Here is an 18,382-nt window from a genome sequence, read left to right as displayed (position 1 = left end):
TCAATAAAATATGATGGAAATTTATCAGACAAATGAGCTGCATTAATTTTAAAACATTCTGCGTAAACAGTTTGTTTATCAGCCGTCTGCTTGACCTGGATGAAATCAGTTTCATTTATTCCATTTTGAAGAGAGATTACCAAAACAAACATATTTTTCATAGGAATCACATGCACTGATTAAGTGTGCACAATAATAATAATAAAAACTATAACAAAAAAACAAATTTAATCCATTTTAATTTCATGTTGACGTCAAGGTCTGGAAGGTTTATCAAAACCTTTAAACCTGTTTTAGACCACAGCTCTCCTGGAGTCCCATTACATTAGCCAAGTGTCTCAGAGAGTTTGAGCAGTGATTCCAGCATCAAGAGTTTTCTAGACTCATAGGGTAAATTAGAGCAGCAAGCTGTTTGGAAAATGCAATGCATCCACTCCACTTGAGCTATGACCTTTGCATGCCATAACAATAGGCATCCATAAAAGAGGATTAGAGAATGGGTCACCCAACTACAGACCAAATCTTTGTATGATTCTGATTGTCTCTCTCTCTCTCTCTCTCTCTCTCTCTCTCTCTCCCTCAACAAACGGGTCCCTCCCGGCTGACCGCTGAGACTAGCTTAAGCTCGGCTCTTGCTTCCATTCGCTCTCAATAGCCAGTTTACAAAGGTCATGACCCCGAGATACTCTAGTAAGACATACATAAATGCATCAACCTGCATTTGCTTGACAAATAAAACAACCGACATCAAAAATGCATCCGGTGTTTTAGATTAGACTGATTAGGTTGCTGCGATTTAATGCAGACTTTTTCTGGGTTTAGCTTAACTTTGATTCCAGGTTCAAAGATTAAGCAAGAATGCATTGTGGCCATTGATAGTGCCATTTTTTTTTTTTTTTCACTGTCTGTCTGCAATGATTCACTAGCAGCCAATTCACTACATCATTTATGCAAATCAGGTTACGGCGCCAAAATCTGTAAAGCATTGATGCACCACTGTGATTCAGATACCTGAATCAGCTCTTTAAAATGCCGTAAGTGTGCTCGTCTACACCAGCCATCTGGATGGTTATAACGCTCTTATCCATTAGTTGGTCATCACTTGATGAATAACTGCTGCCATGATCAATAGAAAATAGATACAAACATCTCTTTAAGTGAAATTGTGTTTCTGTTTTCCACAGGAGGTGGATATTAAAAAATACATTAAATCCACCACTTATTTTAATTATTTACCTACAGTACAATTGCATTTACATATATGCTTTTGGATGACACTTTTATCCAAAGAGACACACCTTGAAGGCACACAATTTTTAGAGTTAATGTTTTCAGGGCCTTTGCATTGCTAATTTGCTAGTGACAAATTTGAATTAAGCAGGATGCAGAATTTAAATTGAAATTAGTAAAACAATATTGAACTGAAATTTGAAAAAAATTGAATTATGTCTTGACAAAATGGTCTGAAAGTTTAAAAAGTCTTGAATGTTTGAATGTTTTATATTACCATTGGTGTTTCTAAAAAAACATGGGGCCTGGGACAATTTTTTTTTCATAGAGGACCTGGACGCCCCTTGTCACAGGTCCCAGGACAATGCCCGCAGTTAAACCATGAAGAAGACAGCTCTGGATCCTACCATGTGACATCTGCAAACAATGACACAGTTACCTCAGGTAACCTCAGATTATTACCCTTCCTGCCCTCACTCACTCTAACACACACACGCGCACACACACACACACACACAGTTGGCAGTGCACTTAGGCCTCTATATCTCTACAAACAGCCAACCACACCTCTCAGTTCAAGTGCATTACTACTGAGCTGGATGCACACCTGGTAAACCAACTGTTACTGTTAAGTACAGCCAATCACAGAGCTTCAGTCTGAAGCGCTTATTCGTTTTCAATCAGGTTGATAGTGGTGTAAAACCTAGACACGGCGCTCAGTGACTGCCATGCAAACTTAATCCCACAGTTTAAATACACACTGTATTTGGATACTATAATCCAGCTGTTTCGCTCATCTGATCATCACACACATTCATTTAAACACGGAAAGCTTTCACTGACCTCTCTTCTGTAATGTTGACAATAATGGCCAGTAGGTGTGCATTTAAAAAACTAGGGATGCACAATATAGCAAATTGTGCTAAAACCAATAAAATGGAAAAAAACAGTACTATTCCTCCAATAATATCCAACTGACTGAAAATACTTTGTTCAACTGATTGCTTAGGCTAATATTTCAATTCAATGAAAAACATGTCGCAGTGAAGATGATTTGATCATTTTTCATACTAATATTGCTACTCAAGGTGAATTATTCTGAAAAAGATAGACTAGTTCTACAGCATACTACAACCTCAGTCCAAAATCAAATATTCACCTTTCAAATAAAAGCCAGATCTATAGGCAAACCTGCTGAATTTACATTTTCCAATCATAAAACAACAGAACAATAGAAAAACAATAGCTCAGCATTTACAAGCTATATTAATAATGGATGAGTATAGGACAACCAAGCATGAGCATATGTAGCTTGGAGAAACTCAAATGCTTCAGAGTGGGGCAATGTGCAGCAATACAAAAAACTTTCAGATCTGAGAAGTAAAAAGTACATGCTTGTTTGTTATTTAACACATTTACCTTTTCCAAGTACCAGCTTAAAGGGATAGTTCACCAAAAAATGAAAATTTGCTGTTCATATAACAGCAAAGAAGTGAAGGGGTGGATTCCGGAATCCACTGCCACTTCAATATATATCCTTTGAGTGGTTGGCAATCAAGTTATTAATCAATATTTATCCTTCTAAATATTAAACGATTGGAATGATTTCTTCAAGCTTATGAGATTTAGGTAGTTATAGAATTTCATGTATGTTCACTGGAACGTGCTCTCTCCTTGTTTTTGAGAGAAGCACACAACACGTTAAATGACCCCAGTGACTTAAATCCACCCCTTCAGAAGATTTTTAGCTGAAACCAAGGTCCTTGGTGATTTATATAATGTCAATGGCTACCGTAACTTTGAGAGTAAAAAAATATACTGAATATACCTGTACTCCTGACGATATATTGAGGTCTTATAAAACAAAACGTTCAGTGCAAGAAACATTTTTACCTGTACAACATTATTACCTGTAATCCACAGCCTTTGAAAACGGTCCTGGAGCACAAGCTTCCTGTCACATAATGACGTATTGTACCTATTTGTTTTGCCTGTATATGTTTTTTGGAGTCCCAAAGTGATGGTAGCCGCTGACATTATATGAATCCGCAAGGGCCACAGCTTCAGCTAAAAATCTTCTTTACTGTTCTACTGAAGAAGAAGAAACACCTACATCTTGGATGGCCTGAGAGTAAAATAACAGCAAATTTTCATTTCTGGGTGAACTATCCCTTTAAGAACATTAATGGCAGCCACATTATCAGATAAACTTTTGTGAGTCTGTGTGGTAGTCCTGTATGTTTGGATAGTTTTAAGCCAATTTTTTTTTTTTTTTTTTACAGAAATTACCCTAAAAGATGGAAAAGCATAGCATTTACAATAGTGTCATATGGGACTCAAGAGGACTCACAGGGTTTTTTTTTTTTTTGGGCTCTTTTTTCAAAACTTTAAATAAATCTTGAGAATTGCACCCCATGGATAAATCTATTCCAAAATGAACATACATAACATCAGTAAAACACCTTCTATCAACCCATTCAAGAATAATCTCCCTTACATTTTTATCATGAATACATTTTACTGGATGAATAATTGCACCCCAATATATGGTCTTGTCAGAATCAATAACAATGGAAAAAGGCACCAAATTAAAGGAAAACCGGTGTTTTGACTTTAGGAAATGATGACAGAAGTGTGGAAGGTTGTGATGGGGCCTTCGGTCGGTCTGCAGGGTCTTGGATACTGGATGACCAAAACAGAGCAGGACTCGTTGTCTTTCTCTCTGTAGGTTTAATTACATTAGCCCTGTAATTGAATTTAGCTGAGGCTCCGGCTCATTCTCTGACAGCACCGTTCTAATCCTGGGAAAACGAACTGGGTCTTCCCTCACCCTCTGAATCTTTTGGTCTCAGTGTACCATGGTATAAGATCAGATCTAAATATCCCAAATCAAATTAAATCTACTTCCAAGCAGTATGAATAATTGATCAGCCCAAAAAAGGGTCAGTTACAGATCATTTTAATTATTTAAGAGTCAGAACTAAATTTCAGGCTATAGTTAACTCTAATTCAGCCTAGTTTGGCTCCTCCGGTAGGAGTGAACAGGTTAAAGTGTGTGTTTTCACTTCATGTCCTCGCAAAGAAAATCTGTTAAAGAGTCGATTTGTCTGATAGACAACAGGCGCATCTCAAACAGGCCTTCAGTCAGAGCCTGAGACCATTAATTGTTCTTGTATTGACTACCTCTTCCAATTAATAAAGATACCCACAGTATTGTATACATTCACCATGGAATCAAGATAGTCAGCTTTCTGGTGATTCTGAGGTTTCGGTCAAATACTGTACATGCTATTTTCGCTGTCTATAAAACACAATATGATTCAAATGGTTATTCATGTAAATATGCACCACTTTAACGACAAGACGAGACGTTTTAGCTGTTGTGGAAAAAACGAATAAAGAATACCAGTCACAGCAGCAAGTTTACGGCACACTCAACTCAGAAACTCTGGCCTCAAAATTATCTTAGAGTTTCCCAGCAGTAAATACGACTTGAGAGGGCGTTCATGTCCAATTTCCGACTAGGAAACTAGTATTTCCGATAATTCCGACAGCACATGAAGGCAGCATAAGATCCGTATTTGTTCTCACATTGCCTTCACTGAAAACAGCCAACTTCATTCACAGAAAAATATGACAGTTTCAACTGTCTCCAGTTTGCGTAAAAAGTGTCACTAGCAAGTAAATCGGTCATGCCTTTTGCAAACGCTCTATTCACCACCATTAAAATGTGGCCATTAGTCACAATACACTCCAATCATTTTTTTCCACTTTAAAAGAGTCAAAATTTTGGATCATTTGTTGAAAAAGGCAGTTTGACCTGGTTTTGCCATTACATCACGCAGACAACTTCATGGTAGTAGAACAGAACGTTCTGATTTCATTTTACCAAGAAATGAGAGAACCGTTACAAATAGCTATTTTGGGGAAATGCTGGTGACATTATTCAGCAACTTGGTAATTCAGAAAACAATAAAACAAAGATTAACATTCAATTTATCTCTGTGCTCAGAAATTGCTTCGCAAGCTCTACTACACCGTCAATGTGAATGTCTGTAAAATCTCTAAAGACCTAAATGCATCAATAGGAAAAGTTCTACACATTTTTATTCGCATTTCAGTTCAACATTCCACATAAAACATATAAAAGCTAATCAATATTTCACCTTCTGCGTGACTTGATATTTGGCAGAAACCAGTGCTGTGCAGATGAATTCTGAAAGAGGTTAACTTAAATTGTCCTCAGTGCTACTGATTTTGAGACTCATCAGTTCTCTCTCAGAAGTAAGCCGAGAATAATTTCTGAAACATGCAGAAACTATTTGACTGGGGCTCTGAAAGTGCATGAACTCTTGAAGTCAGTGTTTCCCCCCAACAACAAAGAGCGAGAGGATGTCAAAACCTGCCTGACCCTTTTCTGACCTTGCACCACTCAAAAAAAAACAAAAAGGTAGGATGAAGGTAAAGTGTTTTCTCTCCCCTTCTCTCTATACATATCTCTCACTCAGGCTTTCTTTTTCTCTCCCTCACTCTCCTCATGGTTACATTCAATTACATAACCAGCTAGCCTGCTAATCTCCATAATCCGAGTCATGCCACAACAGGGCCCCGTACAGAGCTCAAGAACAAAGCCTGCACTAAAAACTCTCATCTTGCTCTGTGAGCGTCGAGGACTGGTGAACAATGCTTCCTACAAGCTGTACAAAATGTAATTTCCACACTCAGACCAGGCAAAAGTACCTGTCTTCTTTTCACAGATGATGTGTCTTAAAAGAGGCTCCTTAAATTTGTCAAAACCTCATCAAATCTAAATTAGAGTTTGTGGCTTTTAGTCCATGTGTGTTAGCTTAGATCAGATATTCCCTTAAATAACAATGTCTTTCCTCCAATACTATTTGCAACCATGGCTGTGACAACTAATTAAAGGATATATTTAATACAAATATTGTTAATAGTATGTTTAATAAAATAATATTTAATGATATTTAATATATTTGATAAAACATTGTAATTTTTTACATGTATTTAAATAGGCTATATAATAAAAGTACAATTATTTAATTATATTTAATAATTCTATTAATTTATTAAAAAAGGGGCAAGCCTGTCAATATGTCCGGTCCAAACTTCCTGTTTCTTTAGAAAATACTTTAACATACAACAAATAATTGGATTCAATAACTTTCATTATTTTCGCTTTTCATTATAAATCATTTACTTTTGCAAAAGCTTTTCATTCATAGATTCTTTCTCAACCAGTGTCATACTAAGAATACGAACAATACTGTATGCTTCAGAAACCGAAGATAATTACAAAACAAACAACAACTGTTGTGTAAACAAATAAAAATTATATTAAGAAGAAGAAAAAGAAGCCTGGCATTGTATTGTACCAATTTGTTGCTCAGGTCTATGCTAAATGCATAAATGTAAACGCAATGTAAATGACATGGCACTCAGCTCTTCAAGAAATTTAGCTATGGCAGTCTACAAAAAGAACAGCGCATAACCAATTTTTAAATGCAAATGAATAATAAACCAACTAATTAAGTGTTATCACTAAACTGGCTTGTTGATCAGTGCATGAGCTGCTTAGAAAAACCACTGCCCCACTTTTGCCATGTAGCAAGCCAGAGTCATATTAGGTCATAGCCAAGTGTTGACGTGTCCTCTTGCTTTCCCAGCACTGCTCTGTTTGGCTCAGATCCTAATTCATAGAGATATCTGTCTAGGCCTGTAGTGTGCAAACACACACAACCACACACATGTATGTATATATATATATACTGTATATGAGGCCTATAGCTTGCCTTCAGTTTTAGCTTTGACACCTTTGATTCTTTTTTATCTGTTATATGTGTGAGGCAGAAATAAAACGCACATGCATAGAGCCACCTCACACCTGAGAAAGAGGCCAAAGAGCACGTCAAGAGAATGGACTTCAACATCTGCAATGAGACAAAGCAGAGATAAACAGATGTTCTCTCACAGAGGCGGTGAGATTAACTAAAAATTATTAAATTATAAAAAATAAAAATAAAAACGATAACAAATTGGGACCTTCAGTGCATCTTAAAAAGGATTTTATCAGATTTTACTGAAAAAAAAAAAATTCAACATGCCTGTATGCCTGCACTCATACTGTAAGTCCTAAGTGGGGCCTGACAGCATACTGAATAATGACATATTATCACTACACTTTTTATGGAGATATCTTTTTGGCTATGCCATAAAGCCTTAATTGCCGGTCAGAACTTCTGCCCTCAGCTTGCCAATCCTCCTGCACACCACTAATACAAAAGCTTTCTTTCTCCTTTGTCCTTCCTCGAAATGATCCCATGCAGCTACATTCTTTTCTCCAACGCAGCCCTCAGATTGTGATGAAGTGTTGCTCTGGTGTGTTTTAAAGCAGCTCCTGCCCTTTATCAAAATAACAAATTGATGTCACTGCATCCCAAAGTGCAAGAGCGGGAAATAATTTACCTATGATTTGACTTTAATATTTCTTTGTTGGAGAAGCACAAAGATTTTAACTCACATCTGGGCTGCGTGCCTAGAACATGATTTTGGGTCCAGAGAGAGTGATAGAGAGTGAGTTTCCAATGTTGCCAATGCCACAAAGTCCAGTGGGCTTTTCATACAACTTTCCCCATCTAATTCACCACATAAACGTCCAAAAAAGCTCTTGGTGATACTTAACTTTCACGCAAGAATCACAAACAGATTCTCGTGTTTTGTCACTCAGGCACAATGAGAAACGTTATCTCACGAAATCAGAACTGAAGAGTTTTAGGAGCTCTCAGCGCTGAGATAAGGCGATGGTGGTTTAACACGAGAGTGTAATTGAGAACGCAAGAATGCCACAAGTTTCATTCTATTTCAAGTTCCTGCAAAACAAAATTAAATGCATCACCACAGGTCATTATTCAATCGCATGTCAGCGGAACAATGAACAATGCGTCAGAACCCCAGCGGCATACCTTATGGATTCCGTTTGCATGGCTTTCTTAATATATCAGGATCTGGATCATCCTTTTTCCTGAAGAAGGTGTCTTAACCTGCAGCTCAAAATGAGTGGGCGGACGCATGAATCAGAGCTGTCAATAAGAGAGACAGAGCATACGTGCACGTGCAGCGATAAACATTCTCATTATTGTCTTGGCTGAGAACTTGAAAGCCCATCAGGGAGGATACATCAACTCCCTGTAAAATAACACAACAGATTCTGTCATCTACCGCCCCCTCAACCCACCACACACACATATTAATTAAAATGCTCAATCTGTAAAGATAGAGATCTTTCTGATTTTAAAGAACTCCATGCTGGGAAAGGAATAAGATCTAAAAGCCCAGCTCTACGCAAGGCCACAGGGATCCTGGTCTTTGCATTCAATGCACAAAAGAAAGCAATTCGCTTATCTTGCAGTATTGGAGAGTCTCCATTACACCACAAGATCTGCGGCATCTTCCTCCAGCTGCGGTCCAGGCACACACACTTATGCACATTGAAAGAGGGTGAAAGCTTGCTCAACAACCCTTTCAAAACATTTGCAACACAGAAGATCCTCCTGATGGATTATGGTATATGAGGAATGCGTCCAGTGACATGCGTCGTTGTGCTTCCAGTCAACATGTGGCAAACGTTCTGGAACATGAGGCATTATAGTACTATTTAATCCATTTCTCAAGACTTACAATACAAATGGGTAAGTGTGGGAAAACAAAAGAAAAACATTTCTTTAAGGGCACTTAAGTTAATGATGCTCAATAACTGTTCTCGGCCATTAAAAGCGTTTATCTGGATATATGTCTGCAAATATTTCTGCAGCAGAAAATCCATTTTTCCTACAATAAACACAGTGTCATTTCATCCAAAGGCCAGCTGAACCAAAGGCACAGAGCTCTCAATGGCAATTTTGCATAAGTGACATGCAATCAAAAAGAGCTAGTCTATCCATTCATAATTCATTTTCTTGCATCGTCACAAACGAGGGAATCGTATGGCGCAGAGTTCCAACAGCGGCTCTGGAGAGCAGCGGAGAGGTGTAAATCACACACAGTGAACTGTCTGCAGCACTGGTGCAAGCAGGCAAGAAAGAGACAGCCAAAAAAAATCCCTCCGCATCTGTTCAGACTCAAGTAGAGTATGTTGAAGAAAGCAAAAATTTTCATTAAAAAAAAAAAAAAAGTGCAATAATTGCAAAGAATGCAAATCTAATTACAGGTAAAACTACATTTTTTGCCAATGAGCTATTTTGTATTGCCAATTTAAAAATTCAAATATAATTTTTATATATTAAATATATAAAAATGATATATGATCATTTTAAATATATATTTGTCATTTATAGAATATATTATATACATAGAGAGAGATTTTTTATTTTAAAAAGTATAGTATAAATGAAAAAAAAAACATTTTTATAATATGACTTTTTTATATATAATTAAGTATTTGTTTCAGAGAGAACTACTCTGCAGAACAGATGACTTTAATCTACAATACAAAAAGAACGCACAATGCAAAGTATTCCTGAATATTGGGATGTTCGGACACAACCAAAGAATGTAATCAAGTGTCAGGCTTGTGGCAAAAATCAAATCCGGCGAACAAATGTGTGACTAGAAAAACACAGGCATAGTAGTGGAGAAGCAGAGGTAGATTTAGAGATCTTTTAAATAAACAGCCCGCTGCACCCTGCCACGCCAGCACTGCTCTTCTTGATCGCCTTCCAGTTGGAAACATTTCTTAAAGCCTTCCCAGCAGAGCCGACTCTGCCAAGAGCGGAGGTTCTTCTCAAAATGACCTACTACTGTGACTTCAAACCCTAGGGCAGAAGACAAAACTCTCTCCCTGCTGGAGACAAAGCAGCAGATCTGCCAGCATCTGAACCCGTATCATACAGAAAATATAAAGAATAGATTTAAACATCTGCAGAGTTAAAAAAAAAAAAAAAATGTATTCTTGTCAGGTAACAGCATTCTGACTGACTCGAACCATGAATTATCTCTTCCAACACAGAGGTAGGCTACTTACGGAGCGGAATAAAACGTATTTTGTCTTTGCACGGTTGATTAAGCTATTCCAGAAGTCTGAGCTGTTTTTTGTAAGGCTCATTTAAAAAGCGAGACTCCAGAGGGTGATTCAGGCACTCGTTGGACCACATCTCATCTAGAAAACAACAAAAATAAACTTCTCTTCTGCTGCAATACACTGGCATGGATGAGAGAGCGAGGCTGCGGGCTCAGGTGGAATTCAAACACATCTTCATAGAGTAAATATTTAGGGTTGCTCACCATTCTCCCCGCAGAGGAACCTGGGTGTGATATGAAACGCAGCCAACCTTCCACAGACATCTCCAGCTCTGGCCACATGAAGTCCTCTACTCATGCCAAGAGCTCGGGCCTTTATAACTGAGGCTACTCTTTGTGCCCGACTCCCCTCCTCTCCTCTCCCCTCCCCTCCCCTAAAAATCTCCTCGATGTCCTCTAATGAATATCAGCCACTAGGATCAACACATGAAAGCTAATGCTCCCCTTAAGATTCTGACCCTCTTTTCCAAAACGCTCCCTGACACAAATAAGCAGCCGAACGTCTAAAAAAGTTGTGATAAATGCAGGCCGGATGGCAAGCGAGGAAGAGTGGGTGATCAAAACAGCTTAATTAATCTGTTAACGGGCACATTGGGAGCTGCCGCGCTGGGACGCGACCATGACTGTGCCACTCAGGGCTGTCAGACGAAAGTGGGGCATGCATTTCTGAGCCGAGCGAAAGAGCAAACACTCTCCTGACGAAAAAAAACCCTCAGGCGGGCAGGCGCACACACACACGCGGGCTGAGAGAGGGCCAGTGGATTACACCATGGGGGTGTTCTGGGGCATTTGAGAGCCCAAAAACGACACTTCAAACACAAAGTGCCCGACCATGGAAAGGGGTGGAGAACATTTCAGTGCTCATTAAATCAGATCCTGGTTAGACTGGCTTCCCATGCACATGATGAGCAAAGCTTATATACTGATATGAATTGTGAAAATAAATAACAGACCATGTGTGCATTCATTTAGAGAACAAAACGTTTATATGAGTCATTGCAAGCCCAAATGGAAGAAAAAGGCTCTCCGTTATGGAATATTTTGCACGGAAATATGAAAACTAAAATGCAACGCAGAGCAAGTCTTATTATCAGCACATTTTCAGATGTATAGTATTTTGTCAGTCAGCGCAGTCAAGTTAGAGTGTCTCAGAAAGGCTCGACGCTTGGATCGGCCCTCCTCTTCTCTCCCGGGGGGGACTAATTGCGGCTCTAAAGGAATGAATCGATGAGGAATGGGGGCAGGACAGCATGTTGCCAGCTCAGGGGAATAGAGCCTCTCAGATCTCCCACTGTTACTACTCTACACTGTTGGCAAATACGCTCCAAACTGGGTCTGTCCAAACTAAATACATTTGATCAGTATCTGGATTAATCATTTAAAAAATATATAGAAATAGGCTCAACACTCTTTAGTTTTAGTCATTTGCACTTAAACAATTAGCATTTCCTTCATGCTCTGAACTGTGACCTGCTGACCTTTGTTCAGCCTCACAATGACCTAAAATATGAATATAAAATAAGAATAAAGAATAAAAGCATTTAAAACTTACAAATTATTATATCTTGAATTGTAAAAGTAAAAACACACTAAAAGTAGTCTACACGTCAAGTGTCTGTCAATTTTTTTTTAATTTCTTCACCACCAGATCTAAAGTTTGAGGCGGATGGTGCTTACTGCTGACAGAATTGTTATAATGATAGCATACGGAACAGGTTCGAAGATTAAAACTTTTTTTGTGTAGTGTCTGTGTGCATCCAAGCTCTGAGCGAAAGGCCCCTCTGGCTGCCAGCGGGACTGCGGTGGAGTCTGGCACACGCCTCATCTGTCCCTCTCGCTCTCTCTCTCTCAGCCCAACACACTCACTCAGACTACGGCCAGAACCTCTGTGCACACTGCGCGCTCTCCCTCGAACGCTGCAGGCTGCTACATTACATTATCCTATCAGCAACAACAAAGAGGTAGTGGACATGCCGTGCGGTTACAGAGAAAACCAAGGCCTCCACACTGCTGGCTCTCAATACGACTTACACAGACCGGATCTGTAATGTAGCAGAGCTTATTTCGTTCCTAAATATTTACTGCAACCTGCAGATCAAATGTGTTTTGTAAGTGTTCAGGAAGAGCAAACTATTTTTTTAACATGATTTTACAGCTGTGCATGATAGTTATAATTCACTAAAACTACATTTAGTAAAGTTACACAACTGCTAAAGTGGACTATGGTTACTTACAGAATATAAAGAGTTTGCTAATCCAAAATACTGAAACAAGCGTCTGTCATATAGAATCAAAAACACAGTGAGCACTGAAACATAGCCTCATCTAATTAATTTAATAATAAATTCAAGCGCTGGAGGGTGAGGCGTGAAATTGTACTGTTACCTGTTTGAACACATTCACTAAGAGCTGAAAAGTACAATACATATTTGTGTGACTTAAAAGCCCAAATTCCAATTAAGGTTTCCCAAGCAGTTATTAAAATAAAGTTTGATATGAACTACGAACCGAATTATGCCACAAGATAAACTGTCAACAAAAAGTTAGACCTTTACAAAAGCAGCTGCTATTTACATATTTTCAGTGTCAAATCGACAGGTTTAATGGACTGCCATTATGCCTGTCAGAAAGTATGGCCGTTTTTCGAATCAAGCATATGGAACAACTTTCTTCCCGAGCAGAGATCTAAAACTTTTTTTAAACACTTTTCTCCTCACAAAATCTTTTTCTCATATACAAAGGCTAAACTGCTACAAAGTTCAAGCTGTATTACTTATACATTTTAACTATTATTATTATTAACATGTACATTTCTAAGTGAAAAGATGGACAATGTTTTAACAGGGGAGTGGCCTTGCTAAAAAACGATCTGAAATTTAAAACAAACCGAAGCAAAATTATTCACTATAGATGCAAGTTTCTCATCAAAGCCAAGGTCAAAGCGATCATCAGCCATCTAAAATCATAGTGACTCGTGTCAATATACAGTAGGCAATCTGAGACAGTTAAGTGACCTTAAAAACCTCTGCCTCAATTCAGACTGCTGACAAAAATACTTTTAAAATACTATCACATTTGCTTAAAGCCTGAGCAATATCACACTGCATAAAATGCTAAACTATTGTCTGGTTAATTCAGTTATAATAAGTAATATAGGATTTAAGTACATTACAGAAAAGGGGCCGGCAAGTCAATGCTATTCTTTCCAGAATATTTCAGTTTATATCTCTTTTTAAGTGTCAGGATTTGTAAAATTGAGCAGACTAATAAAATACTTCAATAAACAACATTTTGCTATATCCTAATAATTGCAAACTTAAAAACCTCACAAGACAAGAGCTGAAACCACAGTAATGAAGTCAGATTTGTACAGAAAACCTAAATCTCTCTGTAATTCTAAATATTTTGTAACCAATAAATCCATCAAAGTTTTAATAGTCTTTAGAATATATTATTACATTGTCCTCTTATAAGCAAGAACTGAAATAACCTTAATGTATATATGAGCACATAGGCTAAGTTTATACATATTAATCCAATCTAGATAAAAATTGACAATACTCCATTATATATAAATGCATACCCAAATGTTTAACTGTAATAAAAGTTTTATTTTATCTGAACAATGATCATGTAGGCTAACTTTCCCCTCTAGTTTATGATTAAAACTAAAGCAGATGACTATGCACTCAAAAGTCTACTTATAAAGCATATAAACTCCATCTTAACGATAAACAACGATTCATGTTACCTCGTCCAATTGATTTTTGACTTTGTTAACAGTGTAAAATTCAATAATAGAAAAATGTATCAATTCAATAAACTAATACGCTCATGGGTATACAGTTTTGTGTTGTATAAAAGAGAAGCACAGTTCTCAGCCCGCCCTTTATGAACCGAAATCTCGTCGAGCGTTCAGGAGCAATTCGTTCAGAAAGAGACAAATAAGCACTTTACCTGAGTTAGACAGAGAGGAGAATACATCATGTTGAAAGCGGAGCGCGTGACTTGAAAATGTGGCAAAACACCGACAAGTTAGTGGATCATTTTTCACAGTTAATCATGGTAAGCCTCATCATGATTAACACTTCCACCGCCGCCACTTCTGACTTCCACTTAGAGTCCGTTAAATCAAGGGACGCCCGGCAAAAGAGAACGCGCAAACTGTGTACACGTTTGAAACCAAACTTTGCAGGCAGGAAAACGCGTGGGGTGCTGCAATCTGTTCCATTTAGGAAATGGTGGGAGAAAGAATCAAAGAAAGAGAAAATGTTTTCAACAGAGGGAGGAATGAAATGACGTTATGAAAATAGCCCATCCCAAAGAAAGTACTTGAAGGAGCAAGAGAGGCTAACTCTGGTTTCCACTGTCCAGGGGCATCCGTTAAGTCCGTGAAATTAACAAACAAAAACGTTATTTGCCTCGGTTTCTGAAGCTCATTTGGTGCGTAACAAACTGGCAAACGACTTTCTCCCCTTTTCATCAATGCGCACGCACCGCTCTCCCCTCTCGCGCTGATCCAGTTCGGGCGCAGCAATGTTCTGCGCGCTTCACCCGCGCGCGTATTCCAAACACTTTTACTGCAACACTCACCAGCTAAAGTAGCGATTAGAGCCAGGCTCGCGCGGACATTGCGTCACAGAAAGCGCACATGCATGCATCCATTCATGACAAAGTGTTCGAGGCGTATCGCTTCATGTGAGTGGGGTGGATTAAAAAAATCACCCCGCGTAAAATAGCCTACTATTGGCAGTGTCTGATAAGGCAAGTTAGCTTTACACATAGAAGAAAGCTGTCTCAAGTTAAAAAACAAGGTAATGACTTGTCAATCAGTCACTTAATTTACTGAAACGAGTCATGAATAGTAAATAGAAGATCATGCGCGCGATTCTAAATTCACTTTATTTAGCCTGGTAATGCATATTTTGATTATCACAAACGTTTATAAAGCCACTGCAAGAAAAATAACTCGGCTCGATATCTATAATAACTAACTCTACAAGTAATCACTAGTGGATAGATACCCACATCAAGGACTTTAAACGTGTTCTTTTCGAGTTTTTTTTAGCTTGAACCTTTGTAGAAATCAGGTTTAACTTTGTTGGAGTGATCACACGGAGATCAAATAAACTAGGCGTCAGTCGACTTAAATTAAAGTGTAAAACCAGGCAGGCTATTAAAACAAACAGGGTAAATAACACCTGTTATTTCTTTAGAATTTGCACTGAAAAAAAAGTGTACACTAGTTGTGAACTACGACCAGCGAGAGAGCTGACAATCAATAACACTGCTGAAACCCCGACGCCTCAAAGCATTATCGCCTAATTGTGCCTATAATTAGAAAACAGTCATATTCATAAGAATCATTCTTTATCCTTAAACCTATTCTGAAACTGTCACATATTATTATTCAATCTCGATCATTAGAATATTAGATTTTTTTAGTACAGCATGAACATATAGCCTAGCCCTAAACATAAAACAATTATAAAAGGCTGAATTATTAGGCTACTGTAAACAATGTTATTAACCCAAGAACTGAAGGAGAAAGAAAGACGTATACTTCCTGAAAGTAGGCTACAACATTGAAAATATCCCCGCAGAGAGCAAATAGCTAGGCTATATATTTTAGGATTATATTTTTTGTTAAAATACGCACAAATTAACAGCAGTGACCAAGATATTGAGTCTGTTGTTGAATGTCTTCCCTTGGAAAGTCTACCCTTACAGAAAAAAGTACTGTACCATAGCAGTACCATAGCCTATTTTAAAAGATGTCATACTATTGAACTTTGATGTATAAGCCTAAAATAGTACTGAAATTCATGTAGCATTGCATATTTGCATAATCAATTACTTGCAAGCATATGGTAGCCTACATGCCTGAAAACATGGAACTGCAACATAGCACTTGTAAAAGTGTATCAAACTAAGTGTTACTATTCTGTAAACAACCAACCCGGGTCAAATCAATTTTTGGCACTGTCTCGTGAAGCATGTTTACTTTGTTTTATTTAAAGGTTAAGTTTGCAACTGCCACGCGAACATGACAAGTAACTGCAGTTTCTAGCACTTTCTGAAACAATGCCGAACTCCCGGTTGGGACTTCGGCGCGCTAACTGAGACTTCTGCCGTGGAGGGAGCGCCTCTGTCGGCGTAGATGTCAAATTCATGCCGGCGAGCCTGCGGCCATTTTCTGCTGTGCAAACTCGAATGCTGGGCATCTGCCTCTACTGGCTTTAAACTTAAACTTGGCCTTCGGGGTCCCGTGGTTAACACACACACACACGCATTTTTTTCTTCGGCTGTCACAAAACAAATAACTTTCATTACAGGAGAAAAGCCCAATCGCAGGGTAGCTATCTAAACCATTGCACGTCTCAATAGCGAAAATAACGCGCCAGCATTTTAAGCCTTTCCCACAAAACCTTGTTTGGCCGAAAACCAACGAGAAAAGGAGTAACCGGCTGGCAAGAGAGGAAGCAGAGGGAAAACCGAAACACGGCGCCTGTGTGTTGATGATGATCTCATTTGACTTTAAGAGTGCACAACTCGTGATCTCCTTCGTCTTTTGGAGCAACGACATAATAATGATGAAAGTGATTTGTTAACGTACCATTTCGAAGCGAAACTGCCAACCTCCCCCCCAAAAAGTTACAGCTTCGAGGTTTTCGTAGTTCTGCAGTTCAACGCTTGGTCATCTCGTCGGGTGCTTTTATAACTCCGTATCCATTTATCTTCGCAAAGAAGTAATCCGTGCTCTTCGGATGGGAGAAATAAACCCGGACACTGACCAAATACAAAACGTCCCACGCGAAGTCTTCGAGCCTCGTCCAATCGGAAATCCTCGTTATAAGGTACAGAAGGACAAAATAAAGGATTTACAGTAATGCACGGCTTGCTGCAGTGCACTGGCTGAAGGTGCTGGCTGTTGTTTTGGTCGTGTATCTTTAATTTACAGTGCTGAAACGTCGGTCTCATAGCTTTGCAGCATTGCACATGCAGCAGGCATAGATGTCCTTATGTATAGAGAGGAATCAATGTCTCGTCTGTTCTTTTGTTTCTTACAACACGAATGGCAACACAGACGCTGTTCTGAGCTCCATACACACATCTTACGGTCCTCGCGGAGAAGGAATTGATGAAATACGGGGGTGGCGTGAGTGTGTGTGTCAGTGTGTGTGTGTCTCTGTGTGTGTGTGTGCAGTGGAGCAACTCACTTAGAAGAACTGCACTTGATGGCGTAGTTTATATGTGTAGGCTATATGCTACTTTATTTATGGGTCAGTGGCGTGACAATTTTTGTCACAAGTTATTCAGAAATATATTGTAATGTAATGCACGAAATGACTGCAATACATTCATCAATGCATACATTATGAGCATGCATGTCTTCAAATTCTGTTCAGGTCAAATTGAGTAGGCTAATTCTAAAAAAAAAAAAAAAAAAAAAATACTGTGGAGATGCATGACCGAAAAAATGAATTACATTTGTAAACACATAATGAAAACCCTTAAAATTGTTTTGGGGGAAAAAACATCCTAAGTTAATTCTAACTAAATTATATAGCCTACACTCAAGTGTAGGCTATAGGTTCAAGTTGGCTACTCTTTACTTGATGGTTTAAAAAATTAGAACATTTTATAAAAAATAGCTTATAAGCTAATAGCTTAAATAAAATAAAATACATATAACTTAGTAACTTTTATAACTTAAGATATCCTTATTTATAATTGGCCATGGTGCAAGGCTAAGAATGTTAAACCAGTGATGACAGAACAAACACAAAGTGCTCAAATAACTTCAAAACCTGATTGTAGAGTTGAGCCAACCCTGTCGCCAAGATAAACAATAGCTAGGCCTATCAATAAAAAAAATAAAAAAATCTGTCTCAGTGTGCGTGCGTAAAGCGCGCGAGTGCATTTGTTTTGTGTGGACGTCTCTTTGGGCGTGTGTGTCTAACTTTATATGAAAAAGAACAAAATCATTATTCTCAAATGTATTTGCTTTGAATGAGTTAAACTGAACAAGGTTCACTACAACCTTTGGCATGGTACC

At 38.4% G+C, this 18,382-nt stretch overlaps 1 protein-coding gene across 9 annotated transcripts in view; it reads right to left on the bottom strand.

Moving 5' to 3' along the window:
- nfic (nuclear factor I/C) overlaps positions 1 to 17,815 on the bottom strand; it is a 106,104-nt gene extending 88,289 nt beyond the window's left edge. For 2 of the 9 annotated variants that reach the window (XR_013823899.1, XM_079896997.1), the window contains exon 1: positions 10,528 to 10,612. Coding sequence is in view for 7 of the 9 variants with exons in the window: in XM_079896997.1 (XP_079753123.1) it covers positions 10,528 to 10,605 (78 nt within the window). In the remaining 2 variants the exon portion in view is untranslated. Of the gene's footprint in view, positions 1 to 10,527; positions 10,613 to 14,280; positions 15,012 to 16,939 lie in introns of those variants that run through there. The other 7 variants (XR_013823900.1, XM_079896998.1, XM_079897001.1 and 4 more) reach the window with 6 other exon arrangements.
- Between the last annotated feature and the right edge of the window lie 567 nt (positions 17,816 to 18,382).

Source organism: Squalius cephalus (genome assembly GCF_949319135.1).
Source record: "Squalius cephalus genome assembly, chromosome: 16".
NCBI classification, from domain to species: Eukaryota; Metazoa; Chordata; class Actinopteri; order Cypriniformes; family Leuciscidae; genus Squalius; species Squalius cephalus.
Note: the sequence above shows the minus strand (reverse complement) of the source record. Positions and strands in the feature narration are given on the sequence as shown.